The 21,635-nt window shown below is 36.1% G+C and overlaps 1 protein-coding gene and 1 non-coding gene across 2 annotated transcripts; both read left to right on the top strand.

Annotated features, from left to right (window-relative positions):
- The first annotated feature begins 596 nt into the window (after positions 1-596).
- On the top strand, positions 597-19,270 carry RIPK2 (receptor interacting serine/threonine kinase 2). Its single transcript, XM_085308421.1, has 10 exons — positions 597-729; positions 1,972-2,127; positions 4,473-4,630; positions 6,801-6,850; positions 7,182-7,343; positions 10,460-10,545; positions 10,713-10,808; positions 11,441-11,546; positions 15,679-15,858; positions 17,361-19,270. The coding sequence occupies exons 1-10, from the start codon at positions 694-696 to the stop codon at positions 17,684-17,686; spliced, it is 1,356 nt and encodes a 451-aa protein (XP_085164547.1). The 5' UTR covers positions 597-693; the 3' UTR covers positions 17,687-19,270.
- Positions 9,734-9,804, top strand: TRNAI-UAU (transfer RNA isoleucine (anticodon UAU)). Its single transcript has one exon. It is a non-coding gene; the product is annotated as a tRNA-Ile (tRNA).
- Positions 19,271-21,635: the final 2,365 nt, after the last annotated feature.

Genomic DNA, 21,635 nt, shown 5'->3' with positions numbered 1-21,635 from the left:
TAATCAGGCAGGGCCCAGTCTAAGAGAATAATTTATGTAATAACAAAGCATACTTCATCATTCCTTTTCCTTCAGAAGCTGAAATTGTATTCTTTTCTCACTTATGTTATTTTAGTGCACATCAGTGTCCACTGAGTTAAAACAATTAGAAAACTGTGAGCTAAGTTTTAAAATCTCCGTTTTATAGTAGACAAATAGAGGGCCTCTATGAAAACTCAGTATTTGAAGATGGGCAGTAAAATAGGATAAATATAGTTACCTATTACTGTTATTATGGTTACACAGGATGGTGAAAGTTGTGTCCTCATTTAGTGGAAACATGGATGAAATGTGTTGTGGAAATAAGAGATATTTGTGCCATATATCTTGTGCTTGCATTTCCAAATTCTATTTTACCTTGCAGTATCTTGTTATAGAGACACTGTAGTAGAAGATAAATTGTGAAGGATGGTGATACTGCATGTAGCAATACAATTAGATAAAAGCGAATTTAATGAGGCTTACATTTTCTTTGTATTATTAGTACAGTATTAGTAGTATTAGTACAGTAACCCCCTTTTTTCTTTTTTTTTAAGTGACAGAGATCACCTTCTGAAAGAAGCRGAGATACTTCACAAAGCCAGGTTCAGTTACATCTTGCCAATTTTAGGAATTTGCAATGAACCTGAATTTCTGGGGATAGTAACAGAGTACATGACAAATGGATCATTAAATCAGCTTTTACACGGGGTAAGTGTACTTAAAGCTCTTAAATACAATTCCTGGTTGGTTCAAATAGACTGTGATTTCCATTCTTAAGGGAAGTAGTATAGTAAAATTTAATATTAATAATATTTCAAATTAAAGAACAGTCAGCCTGGGTTTTCATTGCTCAGAATTTCTTTTCCCCAAAAAGACAACTGAAGTCAGTAGACTTTAATTTTATTACATGCTTTCCTTTAATACTCTGCTCCATAACTGGCTTAGTGATGAATTATTATATGTGGTCACTTAATATCTCGGTTGCTCTCTAGTTAGAAGCTGAAATACTTACATTCACTTCAGTCTGTGTTTCAGAAATATTGGCAGTGTAAATATCACAAAAAGATGTATTTGTTTCATTAATACGACCTTTTTTTAAAACATAGACTCTTTTGACTCTATTTTTGCAAATCTAAGCAGATACGGATGTTTCTATTGTGTCTTACTTTCAGGAGTACGTCAGTTTGTGCTGAGCTCTCAGCTGCTTCCGTTAGCTTGATCAAGCATCCAGTGTTCTAGTTTAAAGCTTCRGCAGTTGTCTCCATAGCACTGTACCTCTTCTGTACCTTTAGTCAATGCATACCTCATGCGTTAGAGTACTCAACTATGTACTTTTCACTAAGGCATTAATGTCAGTGTAACTGTTAATACTTCAGTAGAAAATTCTTGCAATTTTTTAGTGATGTAGTTATATTTCCAAAGATATTGCAAAATTAACGATAAAAACACTAGTTGGAAAAGGCACAGAAATGATCTCAATAAATCTGAGCTGAATTTTGCCTGTACACSAACATGTAGTATGACTTTGGACTGACATATCCATTTCTCTCCCCTACCCCCTCGCAATGTCAGTTGAAGATACGATTTTTGCTTTCCTTTGGATAATCTGTGGATAACAAGTTTCATGTAGGAGTTCATCTATAAATCTTATTTCCATATGAGTAACACGGTAAATAYGCTATTAACACATTATGTATAGCAATCATGAACTATTACATGAAAGAATGGGAATAGAACATTGCATGATTGACATTTATGCATTTKTTTTAACAGCTAATCAGTCTCAATGCTCAGTTACACTTTTTTAAGGAGTTGGCATAATGTGTTTAAAAGATTAATGATTGTATAAGTCACTTTCTTCTTGTTGTAACAGTCTGTATTATCAGTATTGTCTGTCTGTTGATCAGAACAGAGAATTCTATTTTGGTTTTGTGGTTTTTATTTTACTAGAAGGATGCATATCCTGACATTCCCTGGTGCCTGAGATTCCGAATCCTTTATGAAATTGCTTTAGGAGTAAACTATTTGCACAACATGAATCCTCCATTGCTGCACCACGACTTGAAGACCCAGAATATTTTACTGGATGATGAGTTTCATGTTAAGGTAGAGTTATTTAATTCTTTCATTCTCCCGCATCCAGAATGAGCCRAAGTGTTTAGCTATTGCAGAGGAGGAGGAGTGGGGACATGGCCATGTGGAGGGGACATAATTACATTCAAGGTTTTTTGTTTTATCCTTATAGACAGAGCTTTCCAGTTTCTCTGAAAACTCTGTTCTGCTCAAGTGTGGATTTGATCAATCTAAAAAGACCAGGTCTCCAGAATTTGGGCTGTTTGTGCCRTAAAAGTGTCTGATACTCAATAGTAGTGATGCTTTTGTATGAAAATCTTCCAGGGGTACCTGTGCCTGGACCTTTCTGAGTAGAAAAGAGAAAGTGTTCCTGCCTGAAGTGCTCTGGCAAATTCTTTCTGGAGAATAGTGATACCAAATTCTAAAGTTAATGTCATTTGGAATTTACCATTTARTATGTGCATATACTGTTAGAGTGTAGTATAGAAAATATAAAACCTAACTGTGAAATTTGAACGTCCTGATGTGAAGCAGTGTAATTTAGAACAAACAAATACGCAYGGAGAAACGATATTAGTTTAAAAGCTTAATCTTCCCTTCTAAAATCTCATTGCTCTGATGTGAAAAAGAGATTAAAAGTACTAGTGATAAAATGGTTAGGTTCTTCTGTAATTTCAGTTTTGGTTTTTTTAGTAAAAGAAACAATACTTGCTTAAGTTTGGTTTCTTTTTCAGATCCTCTGTTTCTACAGAGTAGAATGTACTCTTAAAGAGAGCATTTGAGAAATGAGAGAGATTTTGCATTTAATTCGTACTTCAGTACTAATACTTCAGTTGAAACCATGTGGTGTAATCTGTAAGTCCTGTGAGCAAAGATCCAGTGCTGATTTCTTAATAATAACCACTTGAAGGCCTCCATTCCAAAGAGGTTTTTCTTGGCAGCAAGGCAGCTTACGCAGCTTCCTCTCCACTCACACCCTTGGCAGGTCACTCTTCCTCCCACTTGGTTGTGCTGATACTACCATCTCTGGAGCTTCCTGGTAAACCTGATTGGGGAACTGCTCCAAGTAATTATTCTTCATGTACACTTCTTTTTTTTTAATCCCTATTAGCACAGGTGCTGTCCTGTTCTCTGCTTGACCATGCATAAACAGTTGCCTTGCTAAAACAAAAAAAGGGCATTGGCCAACTCTGTATCTTCATAATGGAGTCTCTGGAAGTCTGGCTTTTTAAGCTGGTTTTGGGGGTGAAGCAAGATCCTCTAATTTATAACAAGTGATAGGCAATGTAACAAGGGTTATCATGTGGGCTATATATAAAAAGTTGCATGTGCATAAAATGTAACATTTATAGAGCAATTCTGAGTGTTACCAGATCTACTGAGTGCACCTGAACAGCTACAGGGAAGAAACTACACTGATGAAGCTGAGTTGCAAAGACTGAAAGTTTGTTTGTTTGTTACTATGGATTTTGTTTGTATGCTCTCCAGAAGGCTTATTTGTATCATCTTAATTGCCACAGTGCTCCCACAGGCAGCTTTGATTAGAATCATTTTGTTCTTATATGTACACTGGAGAAGTCCAGAGCTTGTAGCTRGCTACATTTTGCTTCCTGATATGCTGGATGCTTCACAGCTCAGACAGCTAGTTTACTCTTCCAGCTCCTTTTCCCCTACCTTTAGTCTAGTCTGTCATTCTGCTCCCTGATTTGTGGATGCCTGGGAATGCAAATTAAAGTCAATTAATTCTTTATGAAGATACACGGTAAGCCCTGTAGGAAAGGACAAGGAGATGTCTTGGGGAAGGCTGCAGAGTCCACAGTAAGCAAAATATTTGGTAACTTTTTACTGCCCAGAATTTCAGAATACCAATTTTGCTAATTCTAGTTAAATATTTAATARTTTTTCAGATGAGATGGACTGCTCTAGTCTTAATCTGTTAGAGCAACTGTCCCAGGATGTCTGCAGGCTCAGATATGTCGAGTTATTTTGATTTATACCAAATTTGTGYTTTCCTCACAAGCAGCGGGGCTAGAAATAAACAGTGGCTTTCCATTTGCTTGTTTTAATGAAAGAAAGTGATTTTCTGGAGCAGTTCTTTAGACAAAACTGAAATCCACAGTAAATTCTCCAGCTATAGAGTATATAGAATCCTTCTTTAAAAGAATAGGAAAGGACAGTAGCATAAGTCATGAACTGAGAATGTTTTCTGAATTGCAGATAGTATTTTCTATTGCTAAGACAGTGAAATACTTTTTACATGTCAGGTTAAGGACTTTAACCTAACAGTTCTTTCAGGTGTATTTCCAGAATTWATAAAAACAATTAACAGATAAATCCAGTTATTCTTCTCCTCAGAATGACTGATTTGTCCTTTCCAGATTGCAGATTTTGGCTTGTCAAAATGGCGTGTGATATCTATGTCACAATCACGAAGCGAAAGCTCCTTGCCAGAAGGAGGGACTATTATCTACATGCCACCTGAAGACTACAATCCCAGTCAGAAAACCCGCGCAAGTGTAAAACATGATATTTACAGGTACCTCAYGTTGCTTTCAAGTGGACTTTGCAATTTGAATTCAGCTTTGAGTTATTGGACTTAGTGCATAGTGCATTTTCAACAACTTTATTATTTTCAGTAATATCATAKCCGTATAAGCAAAATGAATGAGAARAAAAAATTGAAGGCTAACTGGGATTTTTGGTCATCCATTGCTTTAGAAAACACTATGACAAGTAAAATGCTCCAGAAACTAACCTATAATTATGGTTAATTTCATTTATAGAAAACTTTACCTATAGAGAAAAGGTAGGGAGGAAAAAACCTGTTCACACTTTATGTCTATTCACATACCCTTGTAATTAATATATATCAATTAACATAATTTGCAGGATATACTTGAGGAAAGAAGAAAAACAAACTTTTGGAAAGGGGTTAGAATAAAAAGCAGAGTAATGAGGGTAGGGAAAGTATACAGAGAGATACCTAGTAAAAGGATAATTTTATGAAGGTTTGGGTAAATTTACCTCAGTCAGCWCTGCTGAGCAGTATCTGGAAATAGTAGAGTCGTGACTTCCTGTATTAAAAAGATGATTGCTCTTAGGATATGAGAGATATGATCGGCTCATTCGAGAGGTTTTGAGAGCTCAGATTATCTGAACAATCACGGATGGAATTGTTATGAGGAAGCGGAGGCTTAGGAGCTATGAGCAGGCATATCACTGTGACAAAGCCCATCTCTCTGTTACACTCTACTACCTTAGATTCAGCTAACTTTGACAGGATTGTATTTTGGTGAGAGATGAGCCAGTCTCAGAGGGACTTACTTACTGATTGCTTGGGAGAGCATTAATTCTTTTAATTATTCCTTAAGGAGCACACAAAGCTCCTTAGCTTTCTTATTTTTTGGATAGGAATGTCAATATACCTGCTCTCCTTACCCTTTAAGGAGAAAATCTGGTCTAGGATGACATTGGAAAGGACTGACGATATATAATGGGGAGAGAAGGAATAGTGTGATATCTTAAGTCATCTCTTCTGGCCCTTGATTTTAGGGGCTAGTATATTRATGAATGAGTAGAGAAGAGAGAGAGAAAAGGTTTGTTAGAAAAACATTGTATACAGAGGAATAAGAACTGAATGGGAGAAAATAAGAAAAGATAAGTAGAAGGAACTTAACAAACTGTTAAATCAGGAAGGAAAGAGAATATTTTAAAAGAGAGAGAAAAGACTTAAGGTAACAGTATAAGAAGATATGCTTGTTGAAGACCGGAAGAGAAATGATCGGAAAGGTCATATAGAAAAATCCATGCTTAGTAGCAGAAGGAGCTGCTGTGAAGAAGAATTAATAAGGGAGAACATGAATAATGTAAAGAGAAATCAGCAAGAAGTGATTTGCTGCAGTGTTGCAGAATAGAGAGAATAATGTTTAATTGTAGAGAGATTCCAAACTGAATGAAATGCTGGATGTTAATTGTTTATATAAACATCTTAGTCTATATAAACTAACTGAATAGTTAATTGTTTGCAGCAGATAAGTCTGAATATTATTGAGATATTAAAAAGCTGAGTAGTGTTAACTCTTGTAAAAATAACAGTTTACCCTGATAAATAAATCAGTATTCTCGAATTTTTCAGGAGTCCAAGGCAAACAGTCTTTCTAACAAAGATTGGTTTTATGACACAAATTACTGTGAATTGAATARGTAATTAAGAAGGCTTAATTAAATGATTGATTTTAAGTGCAAGTTATGTTCTTAATTTTTTCTATTCTTGCTAGTTGATACCTGTTGAATTATACAAAGCTTAGATGTAATTAAATGTAACTGTGCCCAGGGCAGCAGAGAGACACTTAGGCTCACTTTAGGTTGCCTACCGAGATCTAAACTGGAGGCTTTGTATTTCACTCTGTTTGCAATTCACTGCATGTAGTAGAGCAGGGCTGGTGCAGATTTGGAAGAGGTGCTTATGCTCCACRTAGCTTTTCTGTGCTTAAAAATATGAACTAGTCCCAGTTGAAGTCACTGGTAATATTCCTAGTAGTTTTCTTACACTGGAGGCATCRTAGTTAGCTGTAGTCAGTCCATGTAGTGTGTGCCATGCAGGATCATTTTAGTGAATGTTTCTAGTAAAATGTAAAGCTGAGCACACTGCTTTATCAAGTGGCAATCTAAAATAATATATTTTATACTTTTTATACTTCAAACAGCTATGCAATTATTATGTGGGAAGTGATGGCAAGGAAACAGCCTTTTGAAGGTAAGAACATGTCTTAATTTGCTTTCCTAGTCTTACATATAACCAAAGCTGATACCTTGGCACATGAGAATTTTATTTTAGAGGTTGTGTTTTAATCATCCTACTTGTAAGTCTTTTGAATAACAGACTGAGTTATTTCTCAATTCAACTCTCCTTCTCTATTTTTTTTAACATGCCTAGTTATTTGATAAATACGTTTTTTGGTAAAAAGAAATAACTGCTTTCTTTTGGTGAACTATAAATACTATGTCTGCAATCTATACTATTCCTCCTGTAGTAAATGTATATATTGCATATATTTCTAATGAATGGATGATATCTATTTTGACAGAAGTTATAAACCCCTTGCAGATAATGTATAGTGTGTCACAAGGACAGCGACTAGACTTAAGTGAAAAAAGTTTACCAATGGACATTCCTCATCGAGCACTTGTCACAAAATTGGTAGCAAGTGGATGGGCACAAAATCCAGATGAAAGACCATCGTTCTTAAGTGAGTTTACCTGGCATAATGAAAAAAAGATTTTTAAGTTGCTAGATTTCTGTCTAATGCAGTATTTATAGAGCACTGTTGCAGTCACAAAAGGGAAATGGTAAACATCAAAAATTACATCAGGACAGCCATGTTGAATAAACATCATATGATAAGATGCTTGTCTGCTTCCATCGTGTCTATAAACAGACATTTATGAATGGAACTACATATGTACAATAAAACCAGCTTGTTAWTTGGAGTCTTTTGTATTTGTGGTCTCTGTAATTTCCTTGTGGAAAAGTAACGCCCTTTGTTTAACTACTTGGGCTGTATTTTTTGTTTATTTTTGAAGGACAGAAGTAGTGAAAAAAGTGAAGTATACAGTGAACACTGAGATTTATGAGCAATCTGGTGAACACACCAGCAAATTATTGCACATCAGATGAGCTATAGTGACTTCACCTTGCATTGCATAATACTGATATAAATCTTTTTCGCTGATACTTCATCTAAAATGTTCTAAATTTCTATTTGATTGTTCCACCACCAGGAGTGAGCAGGAACTGTGGTTGAGCCCCCACATTTAACTTTCTCCTGTGCTTTTCTCCTTTCATTTGAAAGTGTGAAAAACTTCTTAATTTTGTGGTAACTTTTGGCTGATGTTTGGCTGTTGTGTAAAGATAATACCATCCTAATTGGCAGAAAATAATTACAAATTTTCAAATGCAAAATTTGCTCTTTTTAGTGTTGATATAGTCCCGTATGTCAAAGTTGTGAATCTAGCAATGGTTCATGCAACTATCTAGCTGGGCTTGTTTAATTTAAATATACTTTAAGAACTCCCTCCCTTTTAGAAAACGTGATCCTAATTATGTAGGGAAAGCTGGATTACACTAGAAAAGCAAAAAGTAAAATATGAAAGTTGCTAAAAGCATTCAACTTTAGAACAGTGAAAATAGCTCTAGATTAAACAGCCCTATATTTTAAGAGTTTTTCACTGATTAGATGGAATATGAATTCCTTTTACCTGAAATACTTTTTTTTTTTTATGCTATAAATACAGGTTAACAATGTTGTATTTTTATATTTGGTGAGCAGAAGCTGCATTATTATTTTTAAAACCATTATAAGCTCACCTTTTTTAAGTTGGAAARTGTTAGAAAATTGAGGTATCTCAGAAAGAAATTTTTTGCAGAGGAAAAAATTGGGACATATATAAACGCACACAGCATCTTGGTGTTTGATTTAGTGGCTGGTACAGTCTAACATGAATGGCATGCCTTTTTTGAGGCATTTTTATTTTTATTTTGAATAACATTGAAATGTAATGTTATTTGGAGTGAGTCTAGTTTATTTGATTTTAATTTGTGGATTCTTATTTTTCTCCAGCTAAGAAAATAATATCTAGTCACAATATTTTTTAAATTCAGAAAGAATAAACACGTCATAATATTTCCTTAGACGTTCTTGTTTTCCTGTATAAGTTAACCAAAAAAAAAAGAAAAAAGCCAGAGAAGTATGAAAGGCTGTGGTCGCACTGAAGGAGTGATTGCTTGGAGTATGTAGTAGAGTGTGAGCTATCTTGGTTTCTGTTATTAGTACTATTTTTATAGTAAGATAATCTTTTAAGAAAACATGCATTGCTCGTCTTTTATTCTACTTCGATAAAAAGAAAGAGGAAGTAAAGCTAGGTTTTTAACTTCGTACAACAACAGTTGTAAACGGTTTCAGGGAACTAAAGCTCACTGAATGGGAAATTCTGCAATTACCATAACACAGGAAAAAAAAAAAAAAAATCAATTCTCTTTTTCTTAATTAAACTTGAAATAGAAAAGCTTAGATAATTCATCTGTTCCTTTTATAAAAGAAGGGAGAAAGACTACTTTTTCTCTTGTTTTTGCATAGAGCTATATTTTTGATGACTCTAGTTTTGAAGCAAATTTACAACTTAATAATAACCAATAAAAGTTAACAGTACTCATACTTCAGTATTGATAGTTGACTGCCAATCCTACAACTCCATTTTAGCTGATGCAAAAAAACAAGAATCCTCCAAGAATGTGTATTGAGGATGCCAGTGAAAAAAGTAYTATGGAAAAACTATTGTAAAATTAGAGTAAAAAGTAAAAGTACTTTATCAAAGGTACATTATGACAGATTGTCAGAACTGTGTGTTTTGCAGGATCAGTGATGCTCATAGAGAAGCAGTAGAAGTTATGATATGCTATTGTCCTTTTTGAGGTTTCCTTAGAGTTGAGCATAGTTTCAAAAAGGCATTTCTGTAATACAGTCATCTCAAAATTGAAATAATTGTTCTGTAAACCTTGAAGAGAGTAAGGGAGCATGGCATAAGTTGCCACTTGCTTAGTGAATTCTCATGTGCCTCCTTATGTAAGTGGATGTGGTTAGGTTTAGCTCAGTTGGTTAGAGCGTGGTGCTTATAATGCCAAGGTCGTGGGTTYGATTCCCGTATGGATCTCTCATTTGAGGGTTGGACTAGATGATCTCCAGAGATCCCTTCCAACCTTACCAATTCTGTGATTCTATGATGTCTTAATTTCTTTGATATACTGCTCTTGATGAGCATGAGGACGTTATCATTTGAATTCACTGGATGTGATAAATACCTTGACTATCATTGTCTTTTCAAGGCCTTGCCTCACAGCCTCTATTCTGGATATTGCTGTGTGGATTCTTCATTTATTTATTTTTCTTTAGACCTCTTCTGGAGTGGAAAGACATCAAGCCACTCTGAGGGCTTGTGCTTTTTTGCCCCATTTAGCAAATTAGTCTTACTAGGTCTACCTTGGAATATAGCAAACRCATCAATTTATCCATTCTAGGAATGCAAGACTTGCAATCTGACACAGTCCTGGATCTCTTTTGGTACAGAGTGCTGAGGTACCCAGGCTACTGATTAGAACAGGGTTTGTTTAAGTTCTATAAAAACTGTTGCATTTTAAACAGGTGAGAGCAAGAAACTTCTGTTTAGCAGCATAGGTACTTTGATGTGTATCAATAGAGAAAATAATTCCGTAAATATAAGAATATACATTTTGAAATGTAACAAAGCTTTAGCAATGTGAAAACTACCCACATTAAATGATTCAGCAAAGTATTCTTTCTTTATTTAGAATGTTTGATAGATCTTGAACCAGTCCTGAGAACATTTGATGAAATAGCTATGCTAGAAGCAGTCCTTCTTCTAAAGAGATCWAAGGTAAGTAGATTTTTGTTACAGTCATAGAAGATGAGTTGGTAACATTTCTTTTAGCAAGCAAAAGTTATTTCGTTTGTCATTTACCTAGCATTGTATCTAGCTTAAGTGTGTGCTTGTGCAGACCTGTCATCTTGTAGCCAAAAGCTAATACAACACATCTCTTTCAGTTGCTATATGAATCACAGTGTATTCACAAGAGTGGAAAGAAGACAAATGCAGATCAGACATCTCTAAATATACCTCTGAATCTTAATCCACAAGAGGTAAATATTTTATATGTTGCATATGGTTCTTCCATGATATGTCAGCATTATTAAAGATCTTGAGAGCTTTAAAAGAGGGAGGAGGAGGTTAATTTAGTGAGGGGGAATTGTTATGCAGTTTACCTTCTTATACAGTCAGGGAAGGCGTAAAGTGCATTGATTGAGTCAGGCTGCAACATATGCACAACCATGTAGGTAGATAGATAGTAAAGGGTAGGTGAACAGAAATAAGAAGGCCATGTTCAGTGAATCCTCAAAGTGTGGGAAAGCATCTGTTCTAAGAGGAGTGTATAATGCAATGTCTGCAAGAGATTGTCTTTGCTCCCTTCCATTTTCCTGAAGCTTGCTTATATAAAATCATATAGATTTCTTTTTAGATTTTGATTCTTAATGCTTTTTCTGTTCATTCTTAATAATAGTCAGTCTTGTACGCAAAATGGCTCTCAACTTTGGAAAAACACAGGTATTAGGATTAGGTGCATTTTTTTCCTGTCTTATTGTATTTTAGTGGTGCTGTCCATTGAGCAGTAAGACTCTAGGAAAAAGACCGTGATGGGAAGGTATTTTGTAAATCATTGCAACGTCTTATTTATTTAATTTACATTTTCATTGTATAACTCGATTCATTTCAGGAAGTCCATTCTGCCTCCATACAATATGAGGCACTTCCCCTTCAGAGCATCCCTCCAGATGTATCAACATTCAAGTCTGTTCCCAAGTACAATATCCTCTCATCAGGTAGAGACACTCATGACTTCATATAAATTAAGTTACCTTTGCGGCTTTATGATCTCATTGTGATATTTGTATTTGTAGATAGTAGATAGTTGGATTTCTGTTTATGTCAGAAAAGAAATTCATTTCGTTGCTGTAATCTTAATACTCTGACTTAAAAATAGTGTGTTCTAGCTCTGACTTTCTGTCACTTGGCAAATCCCCACACACCACAGCTTCAGTTTTCCTATTCAGGGTAAGGAGTGCAGTAATACTGTTTACTTTCCCTTCAGATTCTTGGCAGCTTAGTTGTTCGTGAAGTGCTCCGAAAAATTAAATGGCTAAACATTTTGTGGGGCTCTTACAGCTGAGTAAACTGAAAGTTTCTAATACAGCCTCTAGATCATTTCTCATTCAATAAATAAAAAGGCTTTAATAAATAGAGATTGGTTTGGAAAAGTGTGTGCTGATTTTTGCAGTTAYCACCTTTTGCCTCAAAGGTTGAATGAAATTTGGCAAAATTTCTAAACAAAACTCAATTTTGAAGTGTTGCTGACATCAGAGGATCAAAATACATATACCCATAGCATCAAAATGCCATGAGACCCAGATGGAACAGCAATACAATGTGAAACTATAATTGCATTTAACTCTTTCCTTATAAAAGAATGCAAAATTATATATATTTCAAATGAATGAAGCATCCTTTGGCATTGCAGGGACCAATGGTGTAAAAGCACACAACACAATTGACTTTACTGTGGTAAGTTAAGGCATCACAAGTGTGCTAGGACACTGCAAAAMTGGAGATACTCTGGCAGAAATAGGAAGAAAGCAGTTTCTCTTTCCAGCTGCTGTTACAACACATCTGCAATTCTGATGCAGGCACTCTGTGTACTAGAAAGATATAAATACAGTCTGAAATTCCAGRGAAAATACAAATTATACGAAACTTGAGGGATTTGATTTAGTAAATGTCAGCAAATAAGTGTACTGTGATTCCACTATAGTTCCTTTCAACCCAAGTATTTATCAATATACATATCACAGAAATCTTAATGAAGAATAACTTTTAGTTACTAAGCTTAATAAGAATATCATAACAAATTTGAGAAAATGGAATATTATACTGAATATGAATATGAAGTATAAATATAATTAGATAAGATAATGATAAATGTTGGCCCCTCTTGGTGCTGATTCCTGTTTAAAAACTGCCATATTTGCCTGAGGGGATCATCGAGGAGATCATGGTGACTCCATAAAGGACTGCCAACTGATCAAACTATGTTGTRTGTATGTATATAGACTGTACAGACTGTGAAAATAGTATCTATTAAACTGTTGGTCACAAGCTGTCCACCTTGATTATAAAACCATTATTTTGTCCATGTGCAAAATATCAGTGCTTAATGAAGAAGAGCAATTCAGGCCATGGCATTGATCTGTGTTCTATTTCTAACCACAATTAGAAACAATGAAATTGCCATCATGACTGTCTATGCCCTATCAACTTTGAAATAGTTGACAAGAAGATCTTGTTTTCATACCTATGCTGCCTAGAAAAAAATACATGAAATTCTGCGTATAGTTTTCATTTATTCATTCTTTCATTTAATTCTTTGTGGGAGGTCTCAGAAGGTAATGTTCCATAATTTGTTAATGTATTTTGTTGGGACCCAGTTGTGCTGTCCTCATTATTCTAGAGAGTGTAAATAACAGAGATAGCTATAATCTGTCCTGAAAAATTTACTTTCTAAGAAAACAGGAAGTTCATGTTAATGGCAATGAATCCCATCAAGTATAAGATGCAAGTTGTAAAATTCTATCAACAGTAAAAATCAAAAGCTTGGAACTGTTGTCTACTCTAGCTGTTTAAATGTTGCCTGATTTGTTTCAGATATTACAGCAGAAGAGATACCACCATATTGCTGTAGTTACTAGCAGATAGTTCACTCACACTGTTTCATCTGCAGACCTTTAACAACATTCTAACTATTTTAAAGTTTTTCCTCATGTGAATCTTTCAGTCCAAAAATGTTTTCAGCTTTGTAATTTATGTAAGTCCAAGTTTTGCAAGCTGCAGCCCAACATYGCAGCATTTTTATCATGGACATTTTAAGGAGTGGTATTTTGGAAATGTTAATTCTGAGTCAAAACCATAGTTCAGTGAGTTCATCTACTGATCTTGGATTTTGCTGAGCATTTTTGGGAACAAGCTAAACATTCTTTTCAGAAATTAGGCTTTATATTTCAGTTGAGGAATGTGTCCATATATATTCCAGAATCTTACTGTGTCTTGAAACAACGCTGACAGGTTGTTTCAGCATCTCCTCCTTTACAACTTGCTTCTGAGCTGGTAGGTTCTGCAGAGGAGACTATTTTTCTGTCTGCAGCTTCATAGTCACACTTAGGTGATATACAAATAGGTCTCTCAACATTACATTTAGCACTAGGTCTGGTAAGTACTTCTTGAGTCGTCAAGTCCAGTCTTTTAGTATTGTAGGCTCTCGTGCCGTAGAACCATGTTTAGAAACTAGTCAAGTTCCAAGTAAAAAATCTTCTCATACTTTGCCAGTATCTGCTTCAGATAATTTTATGATGAAAAGCAAAGTTGGCTTTCTTCTTACTTTGCCAAAATTAGATGCAGTTGAAATACCTTGGAATTTTAGTTTTTCTCGCTCACAAGCATTCTTTTTTACAGAATAATCTACCTGTTTTTTTTTTTTTTTCCCTCATCTCAATTTGGAATCATTAGCATCAGCTTGAAGGAGAAATCTTGGTATTGTATTTCGTTCCAGCTAATTTCCACTTCTATTCTTCCAGTCTTCTAGGTCAACTTACTCTTTCAGAATATCCTCTGCCAATTTCATTTGTATGTTTCTATTCTTTATGCTGTGGTCACTAGTCAAGGTCATTCTTCCCTACTGATAAAATCTCAGTTGTTTTGTCTCTAATGTTAGTAGAGTTGTGTGTGTGTAGAGGTCTATAGCAGTCTATCCAGTAGTACCTTTTAAAATCTTTTCCTAAAGGGATTTTTACTCAGAGCTAATCCTTCCTTTTTCTCATTCATGCAGTATACAACATCTGCTGCATCATATATAGATATAAAAGTCTGCCCCACTGACTTTCTTTCCTGAAATAAAATACTAGTAACTATGACTTCTAGTCCACATTTTTTTAGTAATCAGAGTGTAATTTCTTTCACTTTTACCTATTTCCATTCCTTGTACTCATGGCCACATTCTTCTACAGGTCAACATCCTCATCTAGGAATCTACCTTCAGGTCCCCCCCATATGATGGGTATATATAAATCCTGAGTTGTGCATGGAGCTACCTCTCTTCATTATGTCTTTAGAGGCTCACCTGAATTCCTATATCTGCATCTCTAGTTCTAGTTAATTTTCCTGAAACTCTTTATCAAGTGAAACCATAAAGCCTGTAATGAAAACTGCAAACAGAATTAGGCATATGCCATGTAATTTGTGGCGGATTGGCTATTTGTCATCCTTTCTCTGAGTCATCCCTACTGCTGTTTCATATCAGCTGTCATCTTTTTATACTAGCTGATCCTGCAAATAGAAATGATTAAGCTTCCTACCTAATAAAATTCCCTTTTTTCCCTTTCTTTGTAAAAGTTCATATGGAGCGTTCTTGAAGTCATGTCCTGTCTTAACAGTCTGCCAAAAGCTTCAATTGGCCTCCCACTGAATATCACTGTTGGTCTTCATATTCTTTCCCTCTACTTGAGTCTTTTTTTTTTAACCTTCTTTGTACTGTCAAAATCCCACGGAATTAATTAGTGTGCTTTCACACTGACTCCTAGCTACCTCTCCAAACACTTTGAGAAGTTGTCTTCCGGTCCCTACAAAATTTTGTGTTGAGCAGAGATTTTTAAAATTCACTTCCACCAGATGCATTTGTTCTCTCCATGTTCTTTTAAAAGAAGACAAAGCATAAAAAAATCACAAACACTCAAACCCTGATAGAAGACAAGGGATATAAATATACTCAGAATCTAAGTGCAAGGAATAATGTGTTGTATTTGAAGAGAATTTGGGTTGTGTATAATTTGTTTTATGGAATTGTTCTAAATAATCTTTGATGCTTGTATTTTACTTGAACACAGAAGTAAAACTCCTCTTTCTTTTAAGATGGAARTTCGGGAGGTCTACACTCCCTCAGCAATGAGAGCATGGATGAAAATCTCTCTGTTACCCAGAGTGCTAAACTTCTTGCGCATCCATACAGTTATTCTCCCTCATCTGACAAGAGCATTTCAAGTGCCTCAAATTCCGCTTCATGTATGCTGCGGTCATCACCAATTCCTTCAGGTATAGCAAACACTTATACAATTCCCTGGCCCACAATAYGTGTCCTATGATTGAATTTATGCATGTATGAAATGGAAACTAGAACTGCTGTTCATCTGTAAAATGAAAAAAAAGCACACTTCCAATAAAGAATGACCATAATTATGCCCCTTATATTCTTAAGTGAGTAAAATTGATGTATAATTTGTCCTAAATGCATGTACCCGTAGTTCCTAAATTTTTCCTTTTCTTTCAAACAACTTTAATTATTGGTGCTTTGGTTTTCCTTTCTCCCACTCCTTTTACATAATATTATTTCCTCTTTTTCTACTGCTCTAGGAGTGCTCCAATCCAGCAGATTGGGAAAGTAAGGCTAGAGGCAGCAAGATGGGTTAAACTCTCACTTATCTCCACTCTATGGATTGTCACTTGCCTTTTAGTAAAAATGGGGCAAAGAGACACAGCAGCTGTCCTCAGTATCTCATCTTTAATGGTCTTCAGTATTAGTTGAGAATCACTAAATAGCTTTTCTATGTATCAAATACCCATTAGAAACGTGTTTCGAAAAGGATGAAAACAGACATTAATGAATGTTAAATWATTCAGCGATTTATTATTTATTTTATAGGCTGCATGATAACATGCAATTTTGTAAAGATCTGCCACATCATCCCTCTTTTGAAATTTACAGCTCCTAATAAAGCTCTGTATTGAAATTTAACAGTACTTTTTGGAGCACTCTAAACTTACTCTGTTTCTTTCCAGCCTCAGCAATTCAACAATTCTATGATTCAATTTTAAATCCTTCATATTTCTAGGTGTCTGTGATGACCTAAATTTTCTCATTTAAACTTGCCCCAGATGTAATCTTGAACTTCATTTTATGAGAAGTGTCATAGGCTTTGTTCCTTTAAACAATTTCCCTTTTTCTATACAACTACAGCACGGGGAAAGGGGATGTAAGAGGCACACGCACAGTGTGTGGAACACTTGTCATCTTAGGGGTCCTCATGGATATTAGCACTGAGAGTAATTAAGATTGCTGTGGCAGTTGAGAATCTGGAAAATATCTTGGCTGAGACTTGAGAATGAGTATTCAAAAAGACATTCACTTTAAAATACTTTTAGAAAGAGTAGACTAGAAAAACAAGTGAAAGAGTCAAGAGAGAGAACAGAGTTTTTGCAGCCATCTAGAGGAATATCTCCACACAATCTTGAACCAGATGTACATCCCTACTGTGGGGGGGGGGCTCCTAGCAATATGAGGGTCTTGCACTGTTTCACTGTACGAGTCCTCTGCTTGAAGAGGGTATGGAGGAAGCTGCGGAGACATTCTCAGTAAACTTCTCTTTTCAGTAGGATTTTTACTGAAGTTACCACCTTATCTCTTTTCACTACCAAGCTGGGTATTTCTCACCAAAAAGCAAGATTTAAACAGATCGTCTTTTTTGTTTTTACATCACTATTAATTAACAGATGGTTACAGTACTAATTATTTTTTTTTAATTCCTCCTCAAACTCAGATATTGTTTTGGAAACTATACAACAGAATGTAGCTCATCAATGGATCCAAAGTAAAAGAGAAGAAATTATTGATCAGATGACTGAAGCATGTTTGAATCAATCATTAGATGCTCTTCTATCAAGATTTTTACTGATGAAAGAAGACTATGAACTTAYAACTACCAAACCTACAAGGACATCAAAAGTCCGACAACTGCTTGATACCTCAGATAGCCAAGGAGAGGAATTTGCCAGAATTATAATACAAAAGTTGAAAGATAACAAGCAGCTAGGACTTCTGCCTTATCCAGACATTGCATCTAATTCTCTAAAACTGCATCTTTAAATTTACTGTTTCTATATGAAGCCATGTAAATATTTCTTACAAGAAGAATTCTTATTTCTCTATGGTAGTTTTATATCTGTGCTACTTTGTAATTATTATGCCTTTGAATGGTCTCAGAAGAGACATTGGGTTCACCTAGACTGCATTTGGTGAGTTACCAGTTAATCAATTGCAGGGCAGCCATAAAGCCAAACACTTGCCACGTACTGACTCAATTCATGTAAGTATTTTGTTTATATGTGACAAAGAAAAAAGCAGTAAATATTTCCTGTTTTATATTTTTTTCTGTTTATGCATAGCCTTTTCTTTTAGCTGACAACATTCAAAAAACCTTTCACTAAATCTTATTTCCTTACATCTTACATCTTCCATACAAACCAGTACCAATTGGTATTGCTCATTCTCCTCCATCTAGTCTTTCCCATAGAGAATTAGCCATGCTGAACATTCCTCCCAAGATATCTGAGAAGAACCACAGATGGGAAAAAGCTTATGTTGTATTTTACAGGATTTTTGATACATTTTATTTTTTCCCATTTTATTGCTAGGGCAGGCRCTTCAGACTTCTGCACAAGAAGTGCAAGTGTGAGTCAAAGGAGGAACCTARGGGACAAGAGAAACATCATGCTGATCATCATTGTTGCACTAAAATCTGATACATTAGAAAGGGTGGAGCCTTGCCTGATTGGGTTACATCTCCTTAAATTACTCTCGCATGTAGAGTGTGATGAGATCCACTTACAGCTTGTAATGTACAAGGGAACCCTCATTTACCTTTGTGGTCTGACACAAAAGTCTACCTCTTTTCTCATGTTGCTAGATCAAACCTCCTTTTTTTCTTTTAAGTATTTRCATGAAGAGCCACAATTTGGGTCTGCTGTACCAGAGGTCAGGTATGCACTGCCATGCCAGGTTAGTAGTAATCTGCATGGGCCTTTCCCGTATGGCAGGCACCGTGGAGGTAGCAGAGGTAATGTTTTCTATTGAGAGGAAAATGCAATGTCCTGACCTACCTTAACCTTCTCTGGACAATGGTCACTAACATCTCTTTCCATCCAAAGGATAATACTAAATATTTAGGCACAAATGGGGCCACCTGAGAGTAAAAGGTAGGTGCTTAGCTCATTTCAGAAAGCTTTAATGACCTGGGTGGCTTTAAGACCAGTTAAAAAATTACTTTTTTTTTTTAACTAGAACACAGCACATGCAAATGACTTGCATTTTAAAAGCCRCAATACATTCTGTTAGCACTAGCTAAAATTTGGGAAAATTCCAAGTTCTAGTACAAGAAAGCTTGTATCTGCTTATGCTGTCTTATGAAAAGGAGCAGATAAATGAGAAGTCCGAAATGATGGCTATTTGGAAGCCAATGGAGTTGTGAGATCTGTCCCACTTCAATATGATTTAAGGTTCAGTGTGCAGTAATGGTTACCAGCAGCTTACCTTAGATTTTTTTCAGTATCTGACATAACTTATTTTGTGAACTGAATTACAATGATGTGATATATAATTTTGGATAGAAGGGCTTTTTTGTAGATTTTTTTTAAGTAAGTTCTTGCAGTAAACGGGGAATTTTTTATTTTACCCTGCTTCTGTGTTTTCATCTCCCCTTTAACTCTGAAGATTGTAAAATTCTAACTAGAACATAGTTAGCTGAGAACAGAGCAATAGTATAAAGAATGGGTGTGGGTTTTGTAGAACAGACTGAGGGTTGACCAGCAGGGACAGGCTCTGAGGAATGGTGTCAGCCATGCTGATAGGAGTTTGATTCCAGACCTGTGCATTTCATTACAAGTCACATTCCAAACCATGGTTTGTTTCTTATTAATAGCTAGAGTGCCTAAAGACAGATTTGTTGTATGAGGGTAGTCTACCAGGTAAAAGTCTACGGTCTAAGTATAGCTTTAAACACAATGAACAATGCCACTATTTAGAAAACTGATCGTTCAAGACATTAAAAGGTACTTGCAAATGCTGAGATTTTGTGAATGTTAAATGTTACTAAATAATTAAGGATGTGGGAACAAGAATGAGGGGAAAGCAATGAATATTGTTACATCAAGTGTCAACTACATTCCAGTATTCTTTGCATTCTCTATTCTCTAATTATTTTCCTTTCTTTTTCAAGCTATATTATTCTTGAATTCAGTCTTGGTTCCTGAGATGCTGATTTAGTTTCCTTGACTTTCTTAAACTACATTGATGGATCTTATTAAATATATATGCTAGTAGGAGAGTTTCATGGTTAGATTAATAAGAAAAGCCTCTTGAAATTTCCCTTTTGCCAACATAGAATATTATAGAAAATTTAAAAATTGCAGACCACTTTGCTTGGTCTGCCTTTCAYACTTCTCAGATGAAGGAAAGAAACTTTGACAGGGCTTAGAAGTGAAAAGTTTTTGTAGTACTTTGTAATTTTTTATTTTAAATTATACTTAAGAAGGTAAAGGTAGTCCTGCAATGTTTAGAGGAGAGAAAAAAAAAAAGAAAGAAAAAAGACATCTGATGTCTCACATGCTTACATGGCTGAAGGGTCTGCACCTCCTTCCAGTTCCTCCTGAAAAACAGAGTGGATGCCTCCTGCAGTTGATTTACCATTGTTCCTACTTAGCTTTGCACAGCTTCAGCACAGCACAGGTACCGTACGCACTGTGCACAGTGCACATTTGTGTCAGCAGGCTTTATTAAAAAAAAAAAAGGAGCAATTATCATTGCATGCAAGTTAGCGGTCTCTGTTCAGAATTTGTGATTCATGCTATTGAGTCTTTATGATGTTGCTGCTGCACCTTTTCCCTTACTTGTCTTTGACACATGCTGTGCCTGCCAGTGTGCCTGCTGCTGCATTTCTGGCACAGCCACTACTCTCCGAGGTGTCATGCAATAAGGGAAAACCCAGCAGAATTGATGGGAAAGATCCCAAAGCTACTCCAGGTTACTCCAAAGCAATTATGTTAGTTGCCACCCTCCAGTCTCGTCATACAGAAAGGAAACATTGGACGTAAAAGATGAGGACCAACTGGTAGGACCACATAGTGCTCCTGAAATGAAGAGTAGTGAGTGCAGAGCTTCTACGTGTGTGAGGCTGCTAGCTTTCAAAGCTGTCTGCAGGAAGATGGAGCCTGAAGACAAGTGGAGCACATAGTCTTCCAGAGCATCCTGCGAATGGAGGAAAGAATGCTACTGCTTTCTGGAATCTCCCCACTTCTACCTCTGGTCTGCCATCAGAGAACAGGTTTGGAGTCAGCCACATCACCTACCTGTGAGTAGTCTCTGTTGGCAATTTTCTGCAGGTCTTTGCCTGATAGGCATTCTCCAGCTCCCGAGTGTTACCAGCATGAAGCTTCAGAGGCCATGGCTTTCACTGGTTGCACAAACTAGCACTGGAGCCTACACAGCCAGATCTAGGAATGATGCTGCCATGGCTGTTGCAATCACTGGGCAGCCCTTCTCAATGCACCATCACCTAGAGGTGGCACAACTGCCAGAGTACTTCTGTCCTTACTGCTGAATGAATGGACACCTGTAAGGCTGTGAGCATTGTGATCTAGCCAAAAACCAGCACTCCAAGGAAACCCTGAGGGTAGTTAGTAGAAGATTTCTGTGTCTTATCTCTCATTCCTTTGGACCCTGAACCTGGCTGCCATGAGGAAGTAGCATGCATAAACTGACCCTCTGCAATAGGCTAGGCATGTACAAATTTCATCAAGAGTGAAAAGAAGAGGAAGAGAGCTAGACCCAGGACTTGAAAGATAGAGAAGTGAGGATAAGGAGAAATCTCTGAATTTGCCAAGGAGAAAGGGAGATGGAGGCTGTGTGTTTGAACCACGTGGGACCGGGGAGGATGGTTTGTGGAGGTGGTTATTAGATATACGAGTTAATAAGTAAAAGCCTGCTTTCGATGATTCTGTTCCTTAATTCCAGTAGCGTGAAATAGGAACACAGTTTCTGT

The sequence above is a fragment of the Rhea americana genome, unplaced genomic scaffold (assembly GCF_003343005.1).
Source record: "Rhea americana isolate MKP2758 unplaced genomic scaffold, rheAme1 scaffold_0, whole genome shotgun sequence".
Lineage (NCBI taxonomy): Eukaryota > Metazoa > Chordata > Aves > Rheiformes > Rheidae > Rhea > Rhea americana.
The sequence above is the reverse complement of the archived record's forward strand: the minus strand, read 5'-3'. Positions and strand labels throughout refer to the sequence as shown.